General features: G+C 41.6%; 3 protein-coding genes across 3 annotated transcripts; all 3 read right to left on the bottom strand.

The window, feature by feature from the left end:
* Positions 1 to 971: 971 nt before the first annotated feature.
* Positions 972 to 4,400, bottom strand: tbxtb (T-box transcription factor Tb). Its single transcript, XM_030071120.1, has 9 exons — positions 4,315 to 4,400; positions 3,748 to 3,972; positions 3,247 to 3,511; positions 3,017 to 3,151; positions 2,752 to 2,813; positions 2,538 to 2,599; positions 2,254 to 2,430; positions 1,735 to 1,867; positions 972 to 1,242 (listed from the first exon to the last, which is right to left on the bottom strand). The coding sequence occupies exons 1-9, from the start codon at positions 4,398 to 4,400 to the stop codon at positions 972 to 974; spliced, it is 1,416 nt and encodes a 471-aa protein (XP_029926980.1).
* A 685-nt stretch (positions 4,401 to 5,085) lies between these two features.
* Positions 5,086 to 18,254, bottom strand: LOC115372950 (uncharacterized). Its single transcript, XM_030071118.1, has 12 exons — positions 18,078 to 18,254; positions 15,193 to 15,297; positions 14,799 to 14,954; positions 12,976 to 13,056; positions 12,343 to 12,481; positions 12,115 to 12,229; positions 9,126 to 9,240; positions 6,837 to 6,908; positions 6,647 to 6,750; positions 6,185 to 6,245; positions 5,770 to 5,918; positions 5,086 to 5,577 (listed from the first exon to the last, which is right to left on the bottom strand). The coding sequence occupies exons 1-12, from the start codon at positions 18,162 to 18,164 to the stop codon at positions 5,400 to 5,402; spliced, it is 1,362 nt and encodes a 453-aa protein (XP_029926978.1). The 5' UTR covers positions 18,165 to 18,254; the 3' UTR covers positions 5,086 to 5,399.
* A 1,266-nt stretch (positions 18,255 to 19,520) lies between these two features.
* On the bottom strand, positions 19,521 to 21,332 carry prr18 (proline rich 18). The gene has a single exon (XM_030071417.1). It carries the CDS (start codon positions 21,178 to 21,180, stop codon positions 20,389 to 20,391), a length of 792 nt encoding a protein of 263 aa, XP_029927277.1. The 5' UTR covers positions 21,181 to 21,332; the 3' UTR covers positions 19,521 to 20,388.
* Positions 21,333 to 23,528: the final 2,196 nt, after the last annotated feature.

Raw genomic sequence — 23,528 nt, 5'->3', positions numbered from 1 at the left:
GAGCTGGGACCAAAAGGGAACAGTTTGGAGAACCCATCCTCAAATGGCAGCTTCTTAAAAAGCTAAATAGTGGAGATCTGAGAAGGAGACTTTGTGAATGCGTTTGATGTGGAAGACCAACAACAGATTAAAACTGAGCTGATTATCTTTTGAACAAGAACTCAGTTTGTTTTGGTTTGCATTACTTAAAAGGAAGTAATTTACCCTCAATCTTTCATATCTTTAACCCTTTAAAAGCAACATTTTAATGACCTCACAGATGTTTATATAGTAAAGAAAGTCGTGTATCATCTGCATAGCAGAGTACTGATATAACATCCCCTTATTTCAGTATCAACATCATCTAGGAAACATTGTTTAAATTCTCACTGCAAATGTTGTACAAAAAGCATCATATTATTTATTTACATAGCAAACCTCACACTGAGGTAACAGTAGAAATGTACTCTCATTTACACTATACACAATGCTTAAATTCTATGCACATATTTCAATTGTACATCAGTTTGCATATTGCTGGCGAATGCTTATGCTTAATATAAGCAGATTCAGAAACTGGACTTTGGTTCACAAACATTAAAAGGCACTTGTTTCTGCTGTACTGAGTAAAAGCATGACATGAACTTATTAGGACAAATCAACCAAAATATATCACACAGTATGCATACATTTTGTTGTTTGTTGAGTCATAAAATATATAACCTTTTAGCATATCTTTGTACACTGAAGCAACTTCTTTAAAGATAGGATGTTGTAATGCAAAGACTTTGAATTTGACCAAGATGACTGAACTTGGCTCACCCTAATTTTGCCAATGAAATTTGATTTTGAAACAAAAGAGCCTATTAAATTTTTATGTTGATTTCTCCTCTCAGTGAGAGCAGATCAAACATGCTGCAAAAGAGGACAAAACATTTCTATGTGCCATCTCTCCCATCAAAGATTAACAAAAGTCGGCAGAGATGCTTCCATCAAAGTGACGGTGGGGTAACAGGTGTCCAGGCTGAAGGTAGACGGCCGTGTGGAGAGGTGTCGAACTGCGTCGTGTCATGCACCTCTGTGCCTGTGCTGCCGTCATACATCGGAGAGCCAGAGGAGGGCACTGTGGCTGAGTGGGGGAGGCTGGAGTAGTGGCTGCCAGACCCTCGCAGGAACTGGGAACTCAAGCTGTTGGTCATCCCCGCCGTCTGGGACACTGACGTCAGCGGAGAGTTACTCACAGACCACAGGTTGGGGTACTGACTGTATATGGGACAGACAGGAAACCATGTATTGATCTCCACATGGGATGTTTGAGACCGCCAAATAAAAGACAGTACTCTTGCACAAAGTTTACAAGAAAAGAAAGAAAGACATTTTTAAAGAGTAACTAAAACCAAATCTGAGTAAAACCTGACACCAAACTGGTCTTCTGCTGTTGTTTGGTGGTGTTTGCTGCCGGGTGATGTCACAAATGTTGCACTCAGACAAAAGTGACATCACTTGGCACCAACAATCAGCCAATAGCACATGATCAGTTCTACTTTTCACCGTTAGATGTCAGGCTTTACTCAGATTTAGGTTTGGGTTTTGGTTACTCTTTAACATCATATTTTAATCGTGTTGAATCAACAAGATATAGGCCTGTAGTCAATGTTTACATAAAATGCTGTGTAAAGAGAGGGTGAAAGACAATAGAGGGCTTAGTTAAGGTGATCACATATAAAAAGGAGTATTTTGATGAAATCCACAAACCTGGAGTTGGTAGCAGAGGTGGTACTGTGGGACATGGGCATCATGCTGGAGTGGGATGGCATCTGCAGACTGGACCAGTTGTCATGGCTCGAGAGCATGGACAGACAGGCCGAGGAGTTATCGGAGTAACCGGCTACAACACAAATACAAACGCCAGGGTTTACGAGTTACATGAGTCACTGGTTCCAAATATAACTGTGAGAAATCAAATGAATAGGATAGAGCATCACAAGTGCAGATGAAGAAAATGAAGAAACCTGCTCTTTTAATTCAGATCTTGTAGCCTGTGTTTCTCAAACATGTCAGTATTACAGATAGGTGAAAATGTGTGAATATTCTGTCCATACATTCCTTGTCTGAAGCCCAACTGTTTACAGCTCTGCGGGTCCACTCACACAAAGGCCAGAGGAATTCAAAACATTCCCCGGTCAGCCACATTTGTTTGAGTTTCTGGTTAATAGCTAGGGAGGAAGGGGTGTATTTCCTGGATGCATGAAGGTGAGAGTGGAGGACACTCACTGGGGGAGCTGGTCCGATGGGTGTACGGGCTGGTGTAGGGAGCAGAGCGATGGTTCCTCAGGGTGGAGTAACGCTCGCAGCCATGAGAAGAGGAGAGGGAGAGGGGGCTCCCAAACTGGCTGTGAGGATTAGCAGGAGGGCAGAGTGAGCCTGTGCCTGGAATAAACCAGCTACTTACTGGCTCCACAGGGGACAAAAGAAATGATGGCACCACATAAGTACAACAGTTTAAATGAGGTGTGAAATTAAAGATAAATGAAAAAAACAAAACGTAAAGCACTTACACTGAGAGTAAGTCGATTGTTGATTTTCACTGACATCTTCTATTATGTCTTTGTGATCACTTCTGCAGAAAAATAATTATAACTGAATGTATATATAATGATATAATGATGCCACATGACAAATTGTTAGATTGAACCTTTAGGCACACCTTAAAACCATCAGTGAAACTGATCTTGTTAAATAAAACTACAAAATGAAGACGTTTTTCCTCACCTTTCTTTGGCATCCAGAAAGGCCTTGGCAAAAGGGTTGTATTTAATTTTTAGAGCAGTTATCTATGAACAAAAAATAGAGAGAAAAATCATTCTGATTATGGATTACTATCAGTGTAAGCATTAAACACAAATGCGTTACGCACAGTTTTTACAAACAAATGGCACATGATTTACGCACAGCATTTACGCACGTTTGTTGTGACCATTAATTTTGAAACTAAAATAGAAAGACAGTTTAAGATAGAAAGTATTGATCTGCCAACCTCCTCGTTCTGATATGCAGTTACTGCAATAAACTGTGTCTCCGGAAACGAGTGGCTGGTAATCATCCTCCGCGGCCCTCCAACACGGACTATGTGGATACGTGGCTCGTACTTGTGCAAGGAATTTAACATTATCTGAAAAATAAAACAGCATCAAGTAGAAACCGGACAGTTTCTGAAGTGCATAATTTCCATGTATAGTTGAATCAGACATTCCTCCTCGTCCTTACCTGGCCTCCTCCGTTTAATTTGTTGGTGAGTTTGACTTTACTGAAGGACACGGGAGCTTTCATCCAGTGCGCACCGAAGTTCGGGGAGTCGGGATGGATGTAGACGCAGCTCGGAGTCTGAGGTTCAGGCTTGCCTCCGGGGACCCACTCCCCGTTCACGTATTTCCACCTGTGGTTGTCCGCAGACACGAAGTCCAGCAAGAAGGAGTACATTGCGTTGGGATCCAGTCCCGATACGTTCACTTTCAGCACGGGAAACATGCGCCTTGATGGAAAGAGTGGTAGAAAAAACATGTTTAATTAAGTTTTTTGAACAGCAAAAATTATCTTAAAATGCCATCTGGTGATGCCCCAAAAGAAATGCATCGGCTTTTAATTTCTATCTATCTATCTATCTATCTATCTATCTATCTATCTATCTATCTATCTATCTATCTATCTATCAGTGCATGCATGCAGTTATCTAAGAAAGTGTTTACATATGGGAGCAATTAAACCAACCTTCCATTCTTTGTAACTATCATTTCATTAGTAAGTTCTTTGAATTTTTGCCAAAGATCATTCTCATCCAAGGAGACTTTCAGCTCTCTCTCGGTCGGGTCTCCCTTCTCGCTGCCCGCCTGCAGCTCACTCTCCACGGCGCTGAGGAGGTGGTCCACCCGGTACTGGCTGCTTTTCCCGGGACAGTCGCCGGCCATTCTGTCCAACAGCTCCAGGGCTGAGTAGCTGTGATCACAGGACTTCTTAGATAAAGGAAACCCGTCCCAGGAGCCCTTTCCTCCCCCTGTGTTTCTTGATCTAACAGAGTGGCTCTAACGGGACGTGGAAGGACATGCTCCAGCGGTAGGTTTCCAAATATATAGGCTGAAGTTGAGCTTCATCCCAGGATGGGTGTCTGGAGGAGAGGTGGTTGGCTCATCTCCTCTTTGATGTTTGCGGGCTTGTCATCCATTGGCTGGAAGCGGCCATATCACTGCGCTCCACAGGATGACAGCGTTTTGAATAAAGCCGTTTAACCTACTTTATTACATCAATCTGTAAATATTGACACGTACATCAAAGCCACACCTGCAGAACCCAAACAACCGTAGACCGATCATAGATGGTCTCCAGTCCACCACCGGCTTCACCCCGTCCCGTGCAAGGAAGCCCATCGATTCTGGTCCAGATTTAATATTATTAAGACATTCATTGAAGTTTCTTAAGTGTGCAGAGTTAGCAAAAAATAATTTATTTCCAGTCTTAATAATTTGGCACAAATATTTTATATGCTCAAAAAATTGGCTACGACTATTAAATATTTTTTAGTTTGTTAAAAACATTTCGAAAAAAAAAAAAAAAATCTAGAAATTCATTTTGTATTCCATTAAAGTGTAGGTCTGTATTTTAGTTCTATTAAAATAGTCCAGCTAGGAGGATAAAATAAAAACCAAAATAATCTGCAGATTTACAGTGAAACACCGAACAATTTGAAAGCTTATATCAAACTGAAATAGCAGTGACATACAAATATCACCATACAATAATAACAATAATAATAACAAACAAACAAACAAAATAACTATGAAAGTGAGCAACAAAATTCTTAATGATTTTATTGTGGAATTAAACCAGAGTCAGTTTAATTAGACAATATGCCAGTTACAAAAATACATGGGAACACCATCATCATCATCATCATCATCATCATCATCATCATCATAAGATAAACATAGATATCATATCTCACATAATTTAGCAAAATACTGCATATGTGCATTATTGTTGATGTGTGATGTTTTATTATTACAACTACGGTTTGGATTTGTCTCAGATTATTTATTTATAAATTAGTGACTTTTGACTGTGTAGCCTATATAATTTAAAATGCCTACATTTGTCATATCATGATATACTACTACATGGCTACCCTATAAAAACCCTAAAACAATTTTATAGTCATCTAACTGAGATAAAACAGTAGGACACTACTGACTATTACACAGAAAATCATTGATAAAATGTAGAACAAGGGGAGTAAAATGTGAATATTTCTGATATAGAAAGATCAGTATTTGCACACTACAGACCAGCCCTAAAAGCAGATGCTGTATGTGGGTCCAGCCTCAGTAGTCTGTGTAGTTGCTCCATAGCTTGAATCCACGGTCGATTACCTAAACGAGAGACAGAAAAGATGACTTACTATTAGAATATTTAATAAAACTATTCCCATGGGAGCAATCTTTTACCTCCACATGCTTTTGCTGGCAGACATCCTCCATAGATAGCGGGTCGGGTGTTCTGCTGCGGCACACTGCTGTGTCCCAATCTGTAGTCTCAAGACACTGGCAGCTGCCAAAACACACACACACACACACACACACACACACACACACACACACACACACACACACACACACACACACACACACACACACACACACACACACACACACAATGACAAGCCAACCAGTTACTATCATTCTGAATTCCCACAAAACATAAAGAAAAAAAATAGGGCTTTGAGTGGCTGTACTGGTGCACCTTGCAGAGCTTATTTTGCCCCGCTGTTGAGGAACCTGAGGTGGGTCACGCTGGACACTCCCAGGCCGTTTCAGAGGCTGGAGAGGCGTTTGATATGCTTGGCTTGTTTTCTTTTGTTTGGAGTCAATGCTTGGAAATATACATGGCACCTTTGGGAGAACAAATACAGGAAAGTCCACAGATAAATCCCTGATAAGTAAGTTCATGAAACAAGTGACGTGGCTTACATTCTGACATGTAGTAACCACAAATAATAATATATTTAGCGTGAAGGCCGTCTTTTCTTAAACATCAATTTCCATGGAGGTCTCCGAAAAAAAAGAAGTGAAAGGCAGATACTTTATGACAGCTCTGTGCTACCTTCCATAGAGCTCCCTGGCGTTGTGTTGTGTTGTGGCTGGTTTGTGTTACTAACCAAATCTTGGACGCTGCGCTCCTCCTGCCAGCACAGGGAGTCTCTCTCTCTGTCCAGCAGTCTGGACCAGAGTTCACAGCAAGCAGAGAAAAACAAACCCCACTCAGTTTAAAGAGCAGTTGAAAGAGTTCCTCATTTTACTTGTGATCTTCTGTCTTCCACTTGGTTTACATATTACTAAAGACCAAGCATCAAACTTAACACAAATAAGGTGAGTGATCAACAGTAACTGTGGCATGTTCCCTTATTAAAGGCAGTGAAACCCATGGAAACATGTTGGACAACTCTGATGGGCGGCAATGTTCAAGCAGTCACTTCTTATTGTTGCTTTAATCACATAAGATCTTATTGCTAGGGAACATTTGAATTAATTTTGATCTGTAGTTTCATTTTGTTGCCTGTTTCTGTGAGTGCTGCCCATCCAAAAATACTCAGTATAGTGTCTGAAGTGAATTTACCAACCTCTGGGAGAAAATCATGTTCTCAATGGAAATATCATGCATGTGCCTCAGCCATCCCAAGTAAATGTCGGCTTTCCTGCTTTTCTCTGGAATCTCAGGGATTATCTGGATTGGGAGGCCACAGGATAAATTAGCAATTCACTCCACTGTGCTACTCCATGCTACAAGAGGTAATTCACTGGCCAACCTACCAATTGTGGTATCTTGCTCTTTAGGTTTCCTAGAAAGTTAGGCTGCAGGCTCACAAATGTGGGGACTTTCATCTGTGGATGACACATATTACATTCAATTACCATTTACTTGTTCATAAATTATTTTACAATTCAAAAAGACACATCCTCTTGGTGGTATACGAGGTGAGGTAACCGCGAGAGGTGTCACAGTGAGTGTCATTTCCCACAGTCCCAGTGTCCCATTTGGCGCCTCCCTCTCCTCCTCTCACACCCAGCTCAGCACTAACAGCCACAGTAGGCCACTTCCTGATGTGGGGTGTCCCAGGACTGCAGCAGCACTGTGAATTAATGTCATTGATCTACCTGGTGCTTTATCCTGGGAGGTTCTCCATTCACCAACCATCAAAGGACAATGATTATCCATGTATAACTCATTCAGGTTTATTTGAGACCATTTCCACCCCTAAATTTTGTGCTTGTATTTATAAATATTATTACATGCATACTACTGTGAGGTAAGCAAGCACTGATTGGTGATAGCTACCACCTGAATAATAACGTAACAATTTTAAAATGGGTTTGGGTCTGAATTTGTTTTTAGCCATGTAAAACTAATTTCCTGCATTTTTACACAGCCTAACATGATTCATAGACAAACCAGTCAGCTGAGATATCTACATATAACAGATGTCAATATTTGACTCAGTTACATTGTTATACTTTATTTTGGCTTCACAACAGCTCCAAATGGCTGTTATTGTTCTACTCTTGAAAACAGGGAGAGGTGCTAAACTCATATTCACTGTAAAAGACTTTATTGCATTGCAAAGGTTTTAAATTCTGTCCTTATGGACATTAGGCATTACACCTAAGCCAGTTCTTAAATTTTGCAAGCTGATGAATTGAACAAATATGTGGAATTTGTGTGCGTGGGCCCTGAGGACTGTAATGAAAACTTCTGTCCTGTCACATGTCACAGTGAAGCACATTCATAAGCGTTTGATATTGGCAGGAGAATGTGACAACTCATCACGAAAAGTAAAGTGGACAATGCGGCGATTTTCAAAACTAGCAGGGGAATATCCCTAATGGAGATTACAACCATATATTTATGGCATTTTCAACGGGAATGGGTAACTTGCAGCTAAAAAACACCAGAGAGGAAAGCCAGTTCCCTGAGTGTTCCTGCTAAATTAGATATTCTCAAAGGGCAAATGGATTATTGTTTAGTTTTTAACAAAAATGTCGGTGCAGCAGGATAGAGGCTGAAGTCTGTAGTCCTGACTTCCTCAATGTTCCTGCACATACACAAGATCCCTGCAAACACACACACAGCCTGCACCCTCCCCACACAGGATGTCAGTCCAGGCGTGGCGGCCCCGTCCCGCAGCGGTGGATCTGAGATGTTCCCTCTGTCAGTGTGGAGCTGGGTGACTAATGCTCCTGCTGGTTCTGACCAGTCTCGTCTGACCACTGTTTGCCTTCCCCTGCTCTCCCTCCAGCCGGGCTCATCCTCTGTTTGTCCAGGCCCATTTTGACACAGAGGTGAGAGAAAAATGAGTCCTGCATGCTTGGCCATATATGCCCATCTCAGCACCTGAGCATAACCTCACGTCCATTCATCTCAGTCTCTGCTGGCTGTTTTTTTTAGGTATCTCTAATAAAGCTGGACGTAACATTGAAACTCTATCACCTCTTTACCTTCATATTACACTTGATTTTTATTCTGAAGAGCATTATGGTCTGATAAAACTAAGCTGTGAGTTTTCAACCTTTTTCATGTTCCAAGTTCACTTTAATTAAGCAGCAGACCCCACATTTGAAGTGATGTTGCTATATGAACCCTGGTATGAAAAGATATTTGGGTTTGTGTTAAATTATCCAGATGTCATGCATGAACACTGGCAAATAGATCAAAAGTGGTGAGATTAAAACATAATGTCAACATAATCGAGCATTCATTTATTTGTATCAACACAACATCTAGTGAACTAAATTATAGTGAAATTATAGTGAAATTAAAGTATAACTCCTAGAGTTATCCTGACCTCACTTTCCAAACTCTTGTTACCTGCACTTCCTGGGAGAGAAGAGTGCAGAGGAAAGACCCTCCATGTTTAAAAGAGAGAGACAGAAAGTACATGTGTATTATTTCAAATCCACAGATTCGAAGGACGCTGCTGGGGAGTGTATTCTTTCTGTGTGGCTTCATGCGTGTTGATCTGGGCAGAGGGCTGGCCGATAACTGCTCCAGGTGTGTTTGCCTCTGTTAAGTGGGATTACTGCCCCTGTGGTTTTGACACTAACCTTGGGAAACATTTGCTCAGTTTCTTCCTCCTCCTTGCTGCCGCTGAGGAGCAGCTCCGCCGAACTCTGCCCTGAACCAGACCCTCGCTCTAACAAGCTGCTCTGTGAGGGAGGCCTGGGAACACACACACACACACACACACACACACACACACACACACACATGCACACACACACTTAAAGGTAGGTCCACATGGCAGCAGAAAGAAAACAAAGACCATCTACAGCTACATAGCGAGTATGGATGATTATATTCAAAACTGAGAAAAAGCGAAGAAAACCATGATCTTCCTTTCAAAATGTGTAAAAACATCTCCCCTGTCATCCCGGTTCTGCCTCAACATGCTCGCTGCTCTGATGTGTGACCCGCACATAACATGTCAGGTTGTTAATATATTCCTAATGATGTGCTACTTCTCAAGGGTAGCCATAGTGTGGCGCGGCTCACACCCGATAACACTGCGCACCCGGGTGACGACACACTTTGTCTGCTGGGTGCAAACTGGCTCCGGGGAGGACTCCTGAGCAAGGCAGCGTTTACTCACAGGACAGTGTAGCAGGTAACAGATCTATACAAACCCCACGAGCCTCAGAGGATGCAGGTGGAGGAGGCAGGATGTGGACCTGTGCACTCATATATGAGACAATACTGACAAGTAGATAGACATATCAAAAGATATGTGGGTGACACTGCATAAGGGGAAAAGAGACACACTAATTTGAAAAGAATTGCTTGGTAGAGTCCTTCCAGCTGAGAGGATGAAATAGACCAGCCCTGTCTTAGGTCATTTTTCCACTTATTGAGGTCAATATATAGCAATAGACATGGTATGTTCTGACAGATCTAATTTTGCAAACTTGTGAAATTCAACATCTCGAGGAGACCATGACCAAATAGCAATAAAGATAGCAAATTACTATTTCAACCGTCCCGTAAATCATAACTGCTAATAATCAACACATAAAAGTAGGCATAAAGAAAGACAGACAGATGGATTGGTTATTGTAAAAGCACGTCAGCGAGGTCTCTGTTGTGTCCGTGTTTTGGCTTTGACTCTAATTGCTTTTATTTTGAGTATTTCCCATAGACGTGGGGAATGTGCTATGGCTCAGCCGGGCTGGGGGCACGGGGGCCTGCCGCCTTGCCATGTTTGTCTGTGGAGCAGCGAGATTTCACACCGATGGAAGACTTGTCAGCGGAGGCCTTCACTAGCCTTCTTACCAAGCTTCTAATGTCCCAAGCCAAGGTGCTGGCCACAGTGGCAGCCCCTTACTAACATCATGCATGGTCCTACTAAACAGGGTTCAGCCCTAATTGACAACAAGGGTGACAGTGGCTGACACTGTTCTGTCACACATTCACATCATGTAAACACAAAGCTCCACGCTGACTTAAAGGGCATCTGATGAGGACAGATCCCAAGACAATACAGATTTGTCAGTGGATAATGGCAATATTGTGAAATGTTAGTGCAGAGGAAACTCACTGCACCCTAATTAATGTCCATTACTTTGTGAGAAGGTATAAGAAGTCAAAAGCAAAGTGGCAGAAAATATGTATAATTTAAAAAATGAAAACAAGTTGAGATAAAGAGATAAATTTTAATCCCAAACGCAGTAAGTGCAAAGTGCTGTCGTGACTCAGTCCTGATTTATTAAAACCCTTAATGTGTCAAAACCTTTTACTATGTGCAAAACCAAAGACAAAACCCCTGACTGGTCAAGGAGACTGATTCTGACATAAAACACTTGAAACATTTGAGTACCCACTAACAGTTTTAGTAAATCTGGGCCAATATGAGTACCTTGTCATCTAAACAGACTCTGTTAAAGCATATGTACCTTAATTATTTTTTTACGGCAGACATAATACCCATACACCGAGTGACAAGAAGAACCAAAACACAACTCAAAGTCTAACAGGCTCTCAGATTATCTCTGTCAGCTTTGGTAAACAGAGCACTGTTTGACTTGGATCCCATAAAGCTTTAAAACAGAAGAAACTCTCCAAACATCTTAACATCTGCTCGCAGACCTGGCATGAAGTGACACCAATGGCCCAATTGCCGCGTCTCTTTTGTAGCAGACATAATTAAGACATTTTCCCCTGGTTGATGTTTGTCGGAGTCAGAGCAGCAGTGCGGAGAGGCGAGTCCCCATAACGGAGGGGTCAGATTGTGTTTGGTCATCTCACTTCTACGTGAGCAATCGGCGCTCTCCTCCAGGAGGGTCCATGCTAAACAAGCCTCCAGTGGACTCTGTGTTTGTTCTTGGAGGCCAGCGCAAACACAGATTCAGAGCCTGCTATCAACACCATTTCAGCCCACCAGCAGCCCCGGCCGCATCACAGTTGTTGTGACAGCTCAGCCAATACCCTGTACAACACAAGAAACTTTGTGGCTAAAACCTCATTATAAGATGGAAATGACGTTTGGCTTCCATAAATTGATTTGAATAAATTTCCCGTTGGACCAGGACGCTGGGGCTGGACATAAAATGAGGATGGACTGTTAAAAAATGAGAAGGTTGCATCATAAAAAAAACTTGACTCAGTGTTGCTTGCTTATAATTTCAAACTGGAATACATCCAAAAAGGGTTTTCAGGGGTCACTTCATCATGTTGCCACTTAAGCCTAAAGTGCATTTTTTCCCCCAAGGAAATAAAGATAATGCGGTTTTATTACAAAAAAAAAAAAGAAAAAAAAAAGAAAAGAAAATGTATTGTTAAATAAATGTGTTCTTTATGATACTGACAATTAGCCAACACCGTGAAAGCAATTTTTCATTTCATTGTGGCTTAAAGGGGAGAAAATAACTCTAACTAGATAACTAAGAAAAAAAAAACAAAAACTAGTACTGATCAAACCCAAGGTGTATTCAGAATCTCCAAGAGAAATGTGCTGGCACAGATAAAAATGATACACAATACACAAGAAAATTAAATTAAAGAGAACAAATGCAGAATTATCACTGGGTGGGGATTCCCAACCTGGAGCATGAAAAGTGGTCCTCGTGTCCCGTCTTCTCAGCGGTGAGGGGGAATCTGGGTGATCCACACGTCTTCTGCTCAGTCATCAGATCGGCTGCAGATCTGCTGTCGGTCACTGTTAACAAAACATCCAGCCGAGTGAAACCTGCTGCTTCTCTGTTACTGATCCATCAAGGAACTTGTGTGTGTGTGTGTGTGTGTGTGTCCGATGTGAAAATGTCACTCAACTCTTCTTCTTGATGTCCTGGAGATTTTTCTGAAGCTGTGATAGACTCTGGTTATAGTTGATGAGCCTATAAAAGTCCTCTAGGTCTCCGTGGGTTTTCAGACATCCACGCTGCGCTAACTCCTTCTGAAGGCCCCAGATCTCAGAGGAGAACAGTGGTAAAATGTTAAAGTGGGGAAAAAAACACAAGTAGGGATGATAGTGAGGCATTCTTGTTGCTATTGCACTATTAATGACAATATTTATACTGCATAAAATCTCCACATTAGTGTGTCATTTAATCTTGGATTCAGTCTTCAAATGTAGCTTTTCTTGAAACAAGTGAAAAAATGTGCCAGTGGAATGAGATGATCCAACTTGTTCCCAAGGCATTGTTTCTTGTTGTTTTAGGATTTTTCTGGGAACAAGAATAAATATATTAAAACAGGGCAGACTCAAGAAAATACTGGGGGACAAAAGCTGATTAACACCAGTCACAAAAGGGATTATCCGATCCCACTGGCACATTTTTTCACTTTTTTTTTTTTTTCAAGAAAAACAAGATATTTAACACTGAAGATGAGACCAAATGATTTGTCAAGATGGAGATTTCTTTGCAGTGTGCAGAACTGGGAAAGTGGCCGCACAAGACCTACCAGGTAATGTCTGGTTTTGGGGAGGGACTTCAGGTATGAGTCATTGTGCTGCAATATGGAGAAGGCCAGCTTCCTTGGTGTCTGAGAGAGGAAGAGGAGGGAAAGGGGGAGACAGTTAGAGAGGGGGACAGAGACAGAGATCGGTGGGAATAGGGCCCTCTTGTTTCAGGGGTTGGGAAACTGAGCACACAGAACAAATTAGAAGTAAACACACAGCCACAGGAAGCCATTAACTTCAGCAAGGACCAATTAGGCCCCAGCAGGTGTTCTTGCCTTTGCCTGCTTTGGTGCTGCCTCACCTCGGCGTCTGTGACAGAGTCTCTCGATCTGGTCTGAGGAAACAACGGGCAGTTTCATTTGCTCAGCAATTTGAACCAAAGGATTCCTACGGTCAGGCCTGTAAAGTCCTTTATTGTGTCTCTCTTTGTCTGCCTCCAAGTGCAAGTCATTAGAGAGGACAATTACATCCTCCTGAAGAAGCTCGGCTTTTATAGGAGGGAAAGATAAGACAGGATCTCTCTCATGTCAGACCCCCTCTATCAAACTCTGCAGGCCCTCTCTGAAGCTTATTGCTCTTTTCACACCCAGGCAGAGCAGAGACAAGACAGTCAAAATCAAAGTCAACCACAATGGCTCCAGAGAAAGGAGAATAATACCTTAAACACATCCTCTTCCTAGAGAGGAATTTAATTTTCTTTTTGGAAAGAAGAAAAAATCTGGCAAAATCCAGAGAAGACTGTTCATGCATCAGTTGCAATGCAAATAAAAGCATTTGTTTTATTTGAAGTAAATGCACATTTAGGTAAGATGCACTTTATTTAATTGAACTAGGAGTCTACAGCAGTTGCTGTACTGCTTTTATCACCTTCACATTTCCCAACAATTTGACTGTCCTGAGCTGTTCAAGGTGGATTAAGTTGTTAATTACAGCTGTAATTATGTTAATGACATGCATGTGACTTTGGGATGACTAAAGACTCTATGGCAAAGGAGAATGGGAGGGTGTGGCAGCCAAGACAGTGGCGCTTTGATTTCCAAGGTTGTGTATTTCAGCCCAGACAGAGCATTTGTGTGTGTGTGTGTGTGTGTGTGTGTGAGAGAGAGAGAGAGAGAGAGAGAGAGAGAGAGAGAGAGAGAGAGAGAGAGAGAGAGAGAGAGAGAGAGAGAGAGAAACAGATCACACATAAGTGTTGACACATGAACTGGGGGAAGGCACTGAGAGGGAAACATGTTTTTCATCACTCATTTCAGGAATAACTCATCACTCTGCAACCAAAAAAAAAAAAAAAGAAAAAAAAGAAAAAGAAATTCGGGAAGAGGTTTGAAACACCCCACTGTCAGGGCTGATCCAAAGCAGACGCTCCACAGGTGACCGGGGTATAACAACAACCTGCATTTACTGAGAATAAATAGGAAAATAAAACAGTATACACAAATAATGTGATTACTAAGATAAACCACTCAATATTCTTTCTTAATGACAGTTTAGACGCACATTTACAATACAGTGTATAAATAATCTTCTGTACTTTTACTACTATCTTTTTGTCCACTGTTACTTTTATTTTATTTCATTTATTTTTGAGTGAAACGCTTTGGTGGGCTTAAAACATGCTACAGAAAACAAAACAAAACAAAACAAAACAAAACAAAAAAAACTATTGTTGTTGAGACATTTGAGCACATATCCCGCAAAGAGGCCTGTGATTTAATGTCTTATTATTATTATTATTATTATTATTATTATTATTATTATTATTATTTTACTGTTTGGCGATTAAACAATAATAAACATTAAACCTGGAGGATTGTGGTTTGATTACCTGCTTAGTCTGATTGTGTGACTTCGCTCTGGCTGCCTCGTATCGCCGCTGCAGCTCCTGTCTTTGTGATTGGACCTTTTCTGTCAGCAGGGCAGCGTAGCGCTCATACAGAGCATCTCTGAGACGGTGCAGGTTCATGTACGCCTCTAGATGGCGCTGGAGGACAAAAAAAGAAATCAGAAAAGGAGGCAGGCTTTGAGGACTAGAGAGGGAAATGATGCCCTTAGTGATTACCATGATCATGGACAAATTCACCTCTTTATGCATTTTTATGTCTTTTTTGTGCCTCTACAAAACATTTTTCAGCCTCTATGATGTTTTTATTCTGGTAAGAGTGGCAAAAATGAGTAACTGAGTTAACCCTTTATTAAAAAGTCATGGCATCTATTTGAACCTGCTCCAGCTGAGCCTGACGCCTGGCCTTGGCCTCCTGGTCTGGGTCGCAGTCATGCTGGACTGTCCTCCTCCTCCGCTGCTGAGCCTTGTCTTCATTTTCTGCCTATCAACAGTGAAAACCCAATTTAGATCCTGGAGGAGTGACACAGACAGCTTGTCCAAAAAAGGAAGAAAAAAAAGAAAAAGAAAAAGAATGGCTTTTTGGTAATCCCCCTCGCCTGCCAACAGCGAAAAGGAGTCCTCCCACACAACAGCTTGACATTGTGTTGCCTTGTAATGCCGAGCCAAAAAAAAAAAAAAAAAAAACATACCTGCAACCTATTAAAAGATATGCAGGAGGAATATGTTCACCTCACGTCCCACAAATGTCCCCACCTTGTACCCTTATTTTCACCAGCTGTCTAGGAAACAGTTGAATAAAAATAATGCTGGACAATACAGAGATATTATAAAAATGCTGTGATATGGACTACATATAGTCTGGGATGGTGGATATCATATCATTATATGGTATGCTGTCTTTTCCTGGTATTAAAGGCTGCATTACAGTGAAGGGATGCAATTACACTGTTCTAGCTGTTCTGTTATTTGCCTCTACCCGCTTCATTACAATATTCACAATACTTTATCAAAAATCACTTATTAGCCATCCCTAGAGTGTTATCACAGTATGGCTATTTACATATTTTGTCAAGTGATATTGCAGTATTTGATTTTGTCCATACTGTCCAGCACATATTAGGTGACATGGTCCTTATTCAGTCTGGTATGATGAAGTGGACCCAGTGAGATACACAACCAATGTTACAAACTAATATTTTTAAGAGTAGTTTTTAACTCAGTGCTGTGGTGCATATTGGGTTTTCCTTGACAAAGACTTGGAGTAATGACACATGCCAGAGCTGTACGGAAAAGAGCCAACTAGGACTTGCTGTCTCATCTGAACTGACTCTTTCATACGCCTCCTTCTCCGAGGTTGCTCCGTCCCTGGGAAATGCCTGTTGCTAAACAAACGGCCCCTGAATAGTCACATTACTAAAGTTTATGGGCCAAGTCTGTGCAGGAAGTGTCCGCTTTGTCTATTCCCACAAAAGCTGCTGGAGACGCAGAATTTATCAGTTCCGTTGCCACAGTGATGCTGTTACAGCAGAGCGGAGGGACCCGCAGGTCTTTGCTTTCTGTGCTGTGTGCGAGCGTCAGGGATGAGGCGAAGGCAGCATCCATCTGCCCTGCCTGCCATTATAAATCAGTGGTGGGTAATGCGGCTACCCTGCTGTAGCCACTCACTCTGTTCCATGGTGATAAGGATATCAGAGTGAGGAGGAAAAAGGGAAAAAGTGTATAGGAGAGATGAATGGGGTGCTGACTACACCATAAAAGCTCCATTTTAACCATGCATTTACTCTCATAGTCAGTGTTAAAACTTTTTTATTCCAACAAGGTTAAAAAAATAATAAATCTGCCAGTAGGATGAAAAAATTGCACTTCCTTCCAATGATAATCAACTTGTTTCCACAATTTTCTTCAAGCATAAAGTGTCATTTTCTTGAACCTAATGGGCTTATCGGCCTTATTCCACCTTGTTTCCACATTTTAATACTTCCTCCCAGAAAAGTTCTTGAATGACATGAAACTGCACTGGAAACAAGAGATTATCTTATTCCACTAGCAGATTTTTTTCTACTTGTTTTGAAAAAAAAAAAGAAAGAAAAAAACAAACATATTTTTAAAGACAGCAGTTTCAAATGGGAGGGCACCCCACTTCGTTATGATGTGGTAATGAATGCCACTCATTTCTTTCAAAAATTATGAAATGTGTAAGGAGTTCTGGACAACTCTTAAATCCCATCACAGCCCAAAACATGAGAGCATTTGAAATCAAGACATTAGATTCAAGACAAGTATTTAAAAGTGTAACATCAATTCTATAGGTTATTAGTATTGGCATGAACCCTAGGAGTTTTATCCTTCTTTATCCTTAACATCAATAACCAAAGTGATGGGCCCTCCCATTTGAAAGTTCACACTCTGACTTTAACATTGAATGAGGCTTGTTAAGATGGAGATGTTTTTGCAATGTAGAGATGGAAGCATTGATAATAAAATGAAAACATGAGATGCTGTAGGTGTGAACAGGAGCAGTGTGTGACAGAGGATCAGGAGAAGGAGGGGAGAAAGGAGAGACCCAAGGCATGGGGTGAGGTTAACAACTCTGAATGAAACAGAACAAAGAGGCATGCCCTGGAGAAAGTGTTTCCAGCTGTAACCAAGACAACTGGCTCAGTAGCTGCCACCTCCTGCTTCTTTAAATTCTAGTTTCCCAATGATGGACTGCGATACAAGTTTTTGATTCTTTTTAGACAAATTGGAGCCGCCTCAAAGCACCAAGGCAGCTCTTACCCCCAGCACAGAGGAACAGTTGCCTAAATCGGGCAGTGATGAATACCGCTAATGGGAAAAAAAGAGAGCAGGGCATATGAACAATGCCACGATAGAATTAACACAATGGAGGGGAATTACACAATTTCTGCCCACTGAGCCAGTAGATAATATCATCACAGGTACCATGGAGAACAGAACAAGCCTTGGTACACACAGCATTGGCTCAACAATGATCTCAGTCCACACCATGCTACAATAGAAACTCTTTGTGGCACTGAATGTGAACATCTATTCAGCAGAACTTGTTTCAATGTAGCTGCTTGTGTATACTCACATGATGAGGACTCTGAAATGTCACAGCACACACGACAATTACAAACTTGTACTCTGGCTTGAAAACCGGTTATGGTATTGAGTTCTTGACGCCACCGTGATTTTCCAAGCAAACAATACAAAATGTGTGACACTCTCAGTGCTAAATGAGTGTGTTATTTCAAGTACCTTTCTGACACCAGCAGGTGATAAGTAAGTATCCAAGATGGAAGGCAGGGAGCTTGATTGGTGAATGTCTCTGCACTTAGATCTCATGGCAATCTCACTATCACAGTAGAGCCTTTAGGGGAAAACGGGTAAGTCACTAATCAAGGTATCATTCACACCCAAAGGTACAGACCCACAACTACACCAAATTAATGTAATGACAAATATCTGAATGGAAAAAATGTAAGAAGCCCTACAGTTCTTCCCATTTAAAACAATGTCAAAAATAATATCTAAGAGTGAAAGTAGAAACCTAGGTATATGTAATTTTTTTTAAAAAAACAGCTTACCAGATGTTGGTTGTGTGAGCTCTTCAAAAAATACCAAGTGTCTTAACTGAGGTATTCACTGCTATACACACACACTCCCCTGTCCAACATGTACTTGAGCTTTAGAGCGTAGGGCACTGTCAGTAAAACTCTGGTTACCAAGTTACAGAGAACAATGTAACTGGGTTAAGCCCTTACTGGGCGCACCCCCACACCACCCTCACCCACCTCCATGCACACATATTAAATATGTAATTATCCCTCACTGAGATGTTAATTATGAACGGTCAGTTGCACATGCAAGCCTTACTGTTTCCCTTATAGTTTCTGTGGATGTAGTTTGGTTTAATGCTTGATACAATGCATAAACTGCAGTAAACCAAGAAGGGGGAACAAAGTATCTCAGTGCGGCACAGAGATAAATGCACAGTGTAAGATAAGCCTTTTCATTTTCTTATTCTGATGTGAATTTCTAAAATTTATTTTTTTACCTCACACTACAGTTGTCACTCTACATCTGTTCCTGAGCCTCAGTTGGTCCCTCTTCTTTTTCTCTGAGCCATTCAAAAGGTTCATGGCCATTTGTATACACTGTAAACATTCAGTAATGTGTGGCTTGGAGTAAAGCATGGCTATTACAGTGCCACAGTGTTTAATGCACAGTCAGTACACCTTTGCTAAAGAATGCATGCACACAGTGCTGCAGGGCACTTTGGGGACAATTTCCACCAAGCTGTGTGTGGTGACAGCTCTGTGTTTAGCTCTGGGTTGCATGCATTAGGACTTTGATTTATGTGATATTACCACTGTGAAGCAGACAGGAGATGCAGACAGGAGATGACTACCTGAGAGACAATGTAATGGTCTACCTGGACCCATGGGGCCCTCACAGTACACTGGCCAACCCTGCTTAGCAGGAAATCTAAGAAGCTTAGTAAGCTTATGTCCAAATGGCCTTATGCAGCCACTGTGGCAACAATGAGCTTTTAAAAAACCAGGTGGCAACAGGCTCAACTGTAAAAGAAATCCTAATTGCTCCTCTTGTGAATCAGCAGCATGTTAACAGAATTAGTTAATTGGCCTGTCATCATACACACATCTTTTAAAAGGTTTAAAAGGGTCACTGACACTTGGATAGATTAAAAACATTTTACTTCGGATGGCATAAAATTGTCTGCTGACAAAACGTTTGACAGTACAAATATTTAACAAATATTAAATACTGTACATAACTGATTAAGCCCTACAAAAGATATAAACAAGTGCCTCTTGTCAGAGGTAATATAAACAGTCCGATTTGGTTCCAGCAGAAGGCCCGTAAACCCTGTTGTCGTTCATAGTTTATTGTTCTCCGACACAAAGGAGCGCTTTCCAACTCTGCATCGCTTCCCCTTCACGCAAACCCTCTGCCAATCCACAGGCGCCCTACTGAAAACAAAAACCATGTGCAAAGGAAGAGAATATTAAGGTACTTAATTCAGACTTCACCAAAACATTGAATAGGCAAACAAAGCAACATTCCTTTGACCGAGGAAAAGCACTGGAATTTGTTAAATCATACTCTGCAAAAAATACCCATCTTAACAAGAAGGCTGTTGAGGCGTTTAATCTAATTTTTGTCTGGAGTCCAGTGAGACATTGTGATAATCGACTGAGATAATTTAACTTGTTCCAATACAAATACAAATGACTGTTTCAATGTTTTTTTCACTTGTGTAATTTCCTTATTTCCCCCTTAATATGCCTTGTTAAGGAATTGACACTTTTTTTTCTAGAAAAACCCAGAAATAAGGGAAAATCCACTGCAAACAAATGGAGTTACCCAACCCCACTGGTCGATATTTCCCTTGTTTTAAGAAAAATAATATTTTAAGACAGAATATGAAATCACATTAAAATGGCAATTTCCTGGTGCATCAGTGCGCAATAAGCTTTTAAGTCCATCGCCGCTTCAATCTTGGCAGGCTGGCTGGCTATTTCAGTGAAATGTAAAAAGTCAGGTATCAGCAGCCTTTAAGGTGCGGAAGTGCAGAAAGTTTGTCCACTTTTCCAAAAGCAGCAGCACTTTCAACCCCTTTGAGCCACTCTTTGCATTTTCTCACGACGGTCTCGTCCACGTCTCCGTCTTCTTCCTCATATTCCACATCATCATATTTGTATTGGTCATTCAGCAGAGAGATTTTGACGATAGTGGTGATGTCCTGCTCCGCACCCTCTACCTTGGCGGCTGGGGTGCTGCTGCTTTTGGACCCTCCGTGCGCCTTTTTGGACGGAAAAACCCGCCGGTGCCGAAAGTCCGCGGACGCACAGCACTTCTGTTGCTTTGCCATCATTTGCTTTTCAAGATTGCGTTTCTGAATGACAAGAATGGCTTCAGGGGTAAGACTAAGGGTAAACTGAATCTCTTTCCCCCCTTCTTCTTTTCCATGAGGCTGCTTGGTGGTCCGGTGAGTGGTGGACTCCATGGAGCTGGAGCGCCTGACTCCGCCGGACGAGTCCTGAGGTTTGGGCACGGACAGCCAGGACCCCTGCTTCCCCTGAGTGTCCTGGCCGACAGCCAGCCTCTGAGTAGGGCTTTTACTTTTCTGCTGCTGGGGTCTCCGTCCCAAATTCCTTAAGTTCGCCGATGGCCAAGACGTGGACAGCTTCTCCTTATCGGACTCCCCCTTATTTTCTCCCCCGGGTTTGCTGGTGAGCTCAGTCTGAGGAGGCACTACGTTGGGCTTCTTTTTCCTGAATAGTTCCCTGCCAGGAGAGGAGATCCGCTGGGGGAGATTGATGGGTGGAAAAGGCATCTCTTGTGATCGAAAATGATCAAGATAAGAAAATGTCTGAGTCTTCAAAGTGCAGACGAGAAATCCCTGCGCAAAGCAACGAGGAGCACTCCACTGGCATCATCCATCAGCGAGGTTACAGCGGCTGCGGTGCACCTGTTGGCCACATTGGATTCAACTGGTGCAACTAAACACAGCCTGTCTGCTTTATTGCCCTGCTGGAGGGAAGGCGTGGCCAAGAGGAGCGCTGAACAAAGCCGGGAAATAAAAAAGCAGCGGTGATGTCATTTAATAATTTTCAACAACTTCCTTGAGCAGTAATCCACATTCATCAGATATTTCTCTCGTTATCCCTACAAGCGCCTCTGAGCCGTTTTATCATCATTGTAACGCGGCTACGACCAATGGATGCTTGTTGCTGTTATAAATACACGATACTCAAATTGATGAATGCCCAGTAAATCTTCTGTGTTTAATTGATTGGCTAATTATTAAAGAATATGGATGCTCTCCATCCACCTAGTTAAAGAACATGGTTGCTAAGGAATGCGTGGGTACTGCTGGTATGACACGTCTGTTGTAAATTATTATAGGATATGGAGGGTGAGTAGTGAGTAAAAATATTTAAATTAAATATTAGGCTTACAGGAGCATTTGTTCCTGATACTCGACTAATTACAGCTGGAGAACAGAATGATCTCTTATGTAATATTAATTTTCAACAAGATATCACTTTACAAAGACAAACTCATGAGGAATCATCACAACAGGCTGAGGGAAACAGCATTACACAACCTCCTGAACATATTTGAAGGTAAATGTTCTTATATTTTGTGCTTAGCTAGCCCCACAGGGTGACCTTGCACAGCTCCAGTGAGTGTCCCCGACCCCAGTAATTCATCAGGCATGCCATAGCCTATAGGCCTGTCACTCCATAGGCCAGGCTCATGCCAGCTGACTGATACAGACCCACTGCTGTTCTGTAGGCGATGTGTGAAAGTCATCTGGGGAAATATAGAAATGCAATATTGATTCATATTCCTTTTCTGCTGTTGTCTGTAATGTCACACAGGCAGCTCTTCAATTCATTCAATGTCATTGTGTTTCAAACCATTTTCAATAAAGAATAAATCAATATGCCCGTGTCTTATCTAGACCATTTCATGACCATTCATCTGTTATTGCCTGAGGATTTGTAAAGCACACTACTATTAAGACAATCACTAGAGATCCTAAACATTTGGATCATCTGTATGATAAAATTATTGTGTAATTGTTGAATATTTGCTCATATCTTCAAAAATCCATTTGAATTTAAAAGAGAAAAGTGTTACTAGAGCTGCAATCTGAATAGAAATACAAGTTACTTTACTTCATTAACATGTTTAAACAAGACACTCAATTAAATGTAGTATCCAATGCCAACCCAAACCATGAAATCTAGGAGCGCTGCCACATTTATGTGATGAACTGAGTCATAAAGGTGATGAGGACACAGCGTATTTAATTCCCAGCAGATGTTTTGGCACACGGCTCCTGCTCTCTCTGACATAACAGTGGATTAGATCTAGTGAATGGGAAATGGTTTGACACTCCAACAGATTGCAGAGATCAGAGTCCTTCCCCCTCATCCTCAGATTTGGGCATAATCCCCCCCCCAAAAAAACATAACACAAAAAAAAAAAAAAAAACAGTGCTCAATTGTGGACAAAGAGAACTAATAAAAACAACCGTCCTCCTTTTATACAATGGAATTATTTTATCTTCCATAATTATGTGAACACTAATAATGGGCCTGGGGATTTGCTGGTTCTCTGCCAAGTTACTTGGACAAGTAGTACTGAAAGGAGATTTTGTCCATGCTAATCCATCATCATATTATACAACCATCTAATAAAACTATGTGGGGGGGCTGCAAATTACGGAGGGGTGTAGAGCTCCAGAACAAGATGTGTGGTTAAGCATAAAGTACAAAGAAAACCTGGAGGCATGTTTGTAAGACCTTGAGGAAATCCTGAGGCTAATACATGAGGAGATGAGTTGTGCTGGGTCTTGCTGTATATAGAAAAGTGACGTATTAAAACGGCTTTCAAATCCTTTGTTTGCTGAAAAGCAGAAGCTGGGAAAAGGTCTATGATCCCAATGCCGGATCACCCCGTGGGTAATCTGAGGTATTCTATGAGAGTACACACACCTTCTCATTAACATAATGTGACCATCCACACAGAGGGTGGGGGTGGGCTGACGTTATGAGTCTTGGGGTTGTCATGACAACCGCATCCTCAGAGGCTGTGCCATCATGCCGAAGCAATATAGGAAACCCAATGCGAGCTGTAATGAGTTATTAGGTCACGTCAAAATCACAATGC

Source organism: Myripristis murdjan, chromosome 15 (assembly GCF_902150065.1).
Source record: "Myripristis murdjan chromosome 15, fMyrMur1.1, whole genome shotgun sequence".
In the NCBI taxonomy this organism is placed as follows: Eukaryota; Metazoa; Chordata; class Actinopteri; order Holocentriformes; family Holocentridae; genus Myripristis; species Myripristis murdjan.
This window is presented reverse-complemented; position numbering and strand designations above follow the sequence as displayed.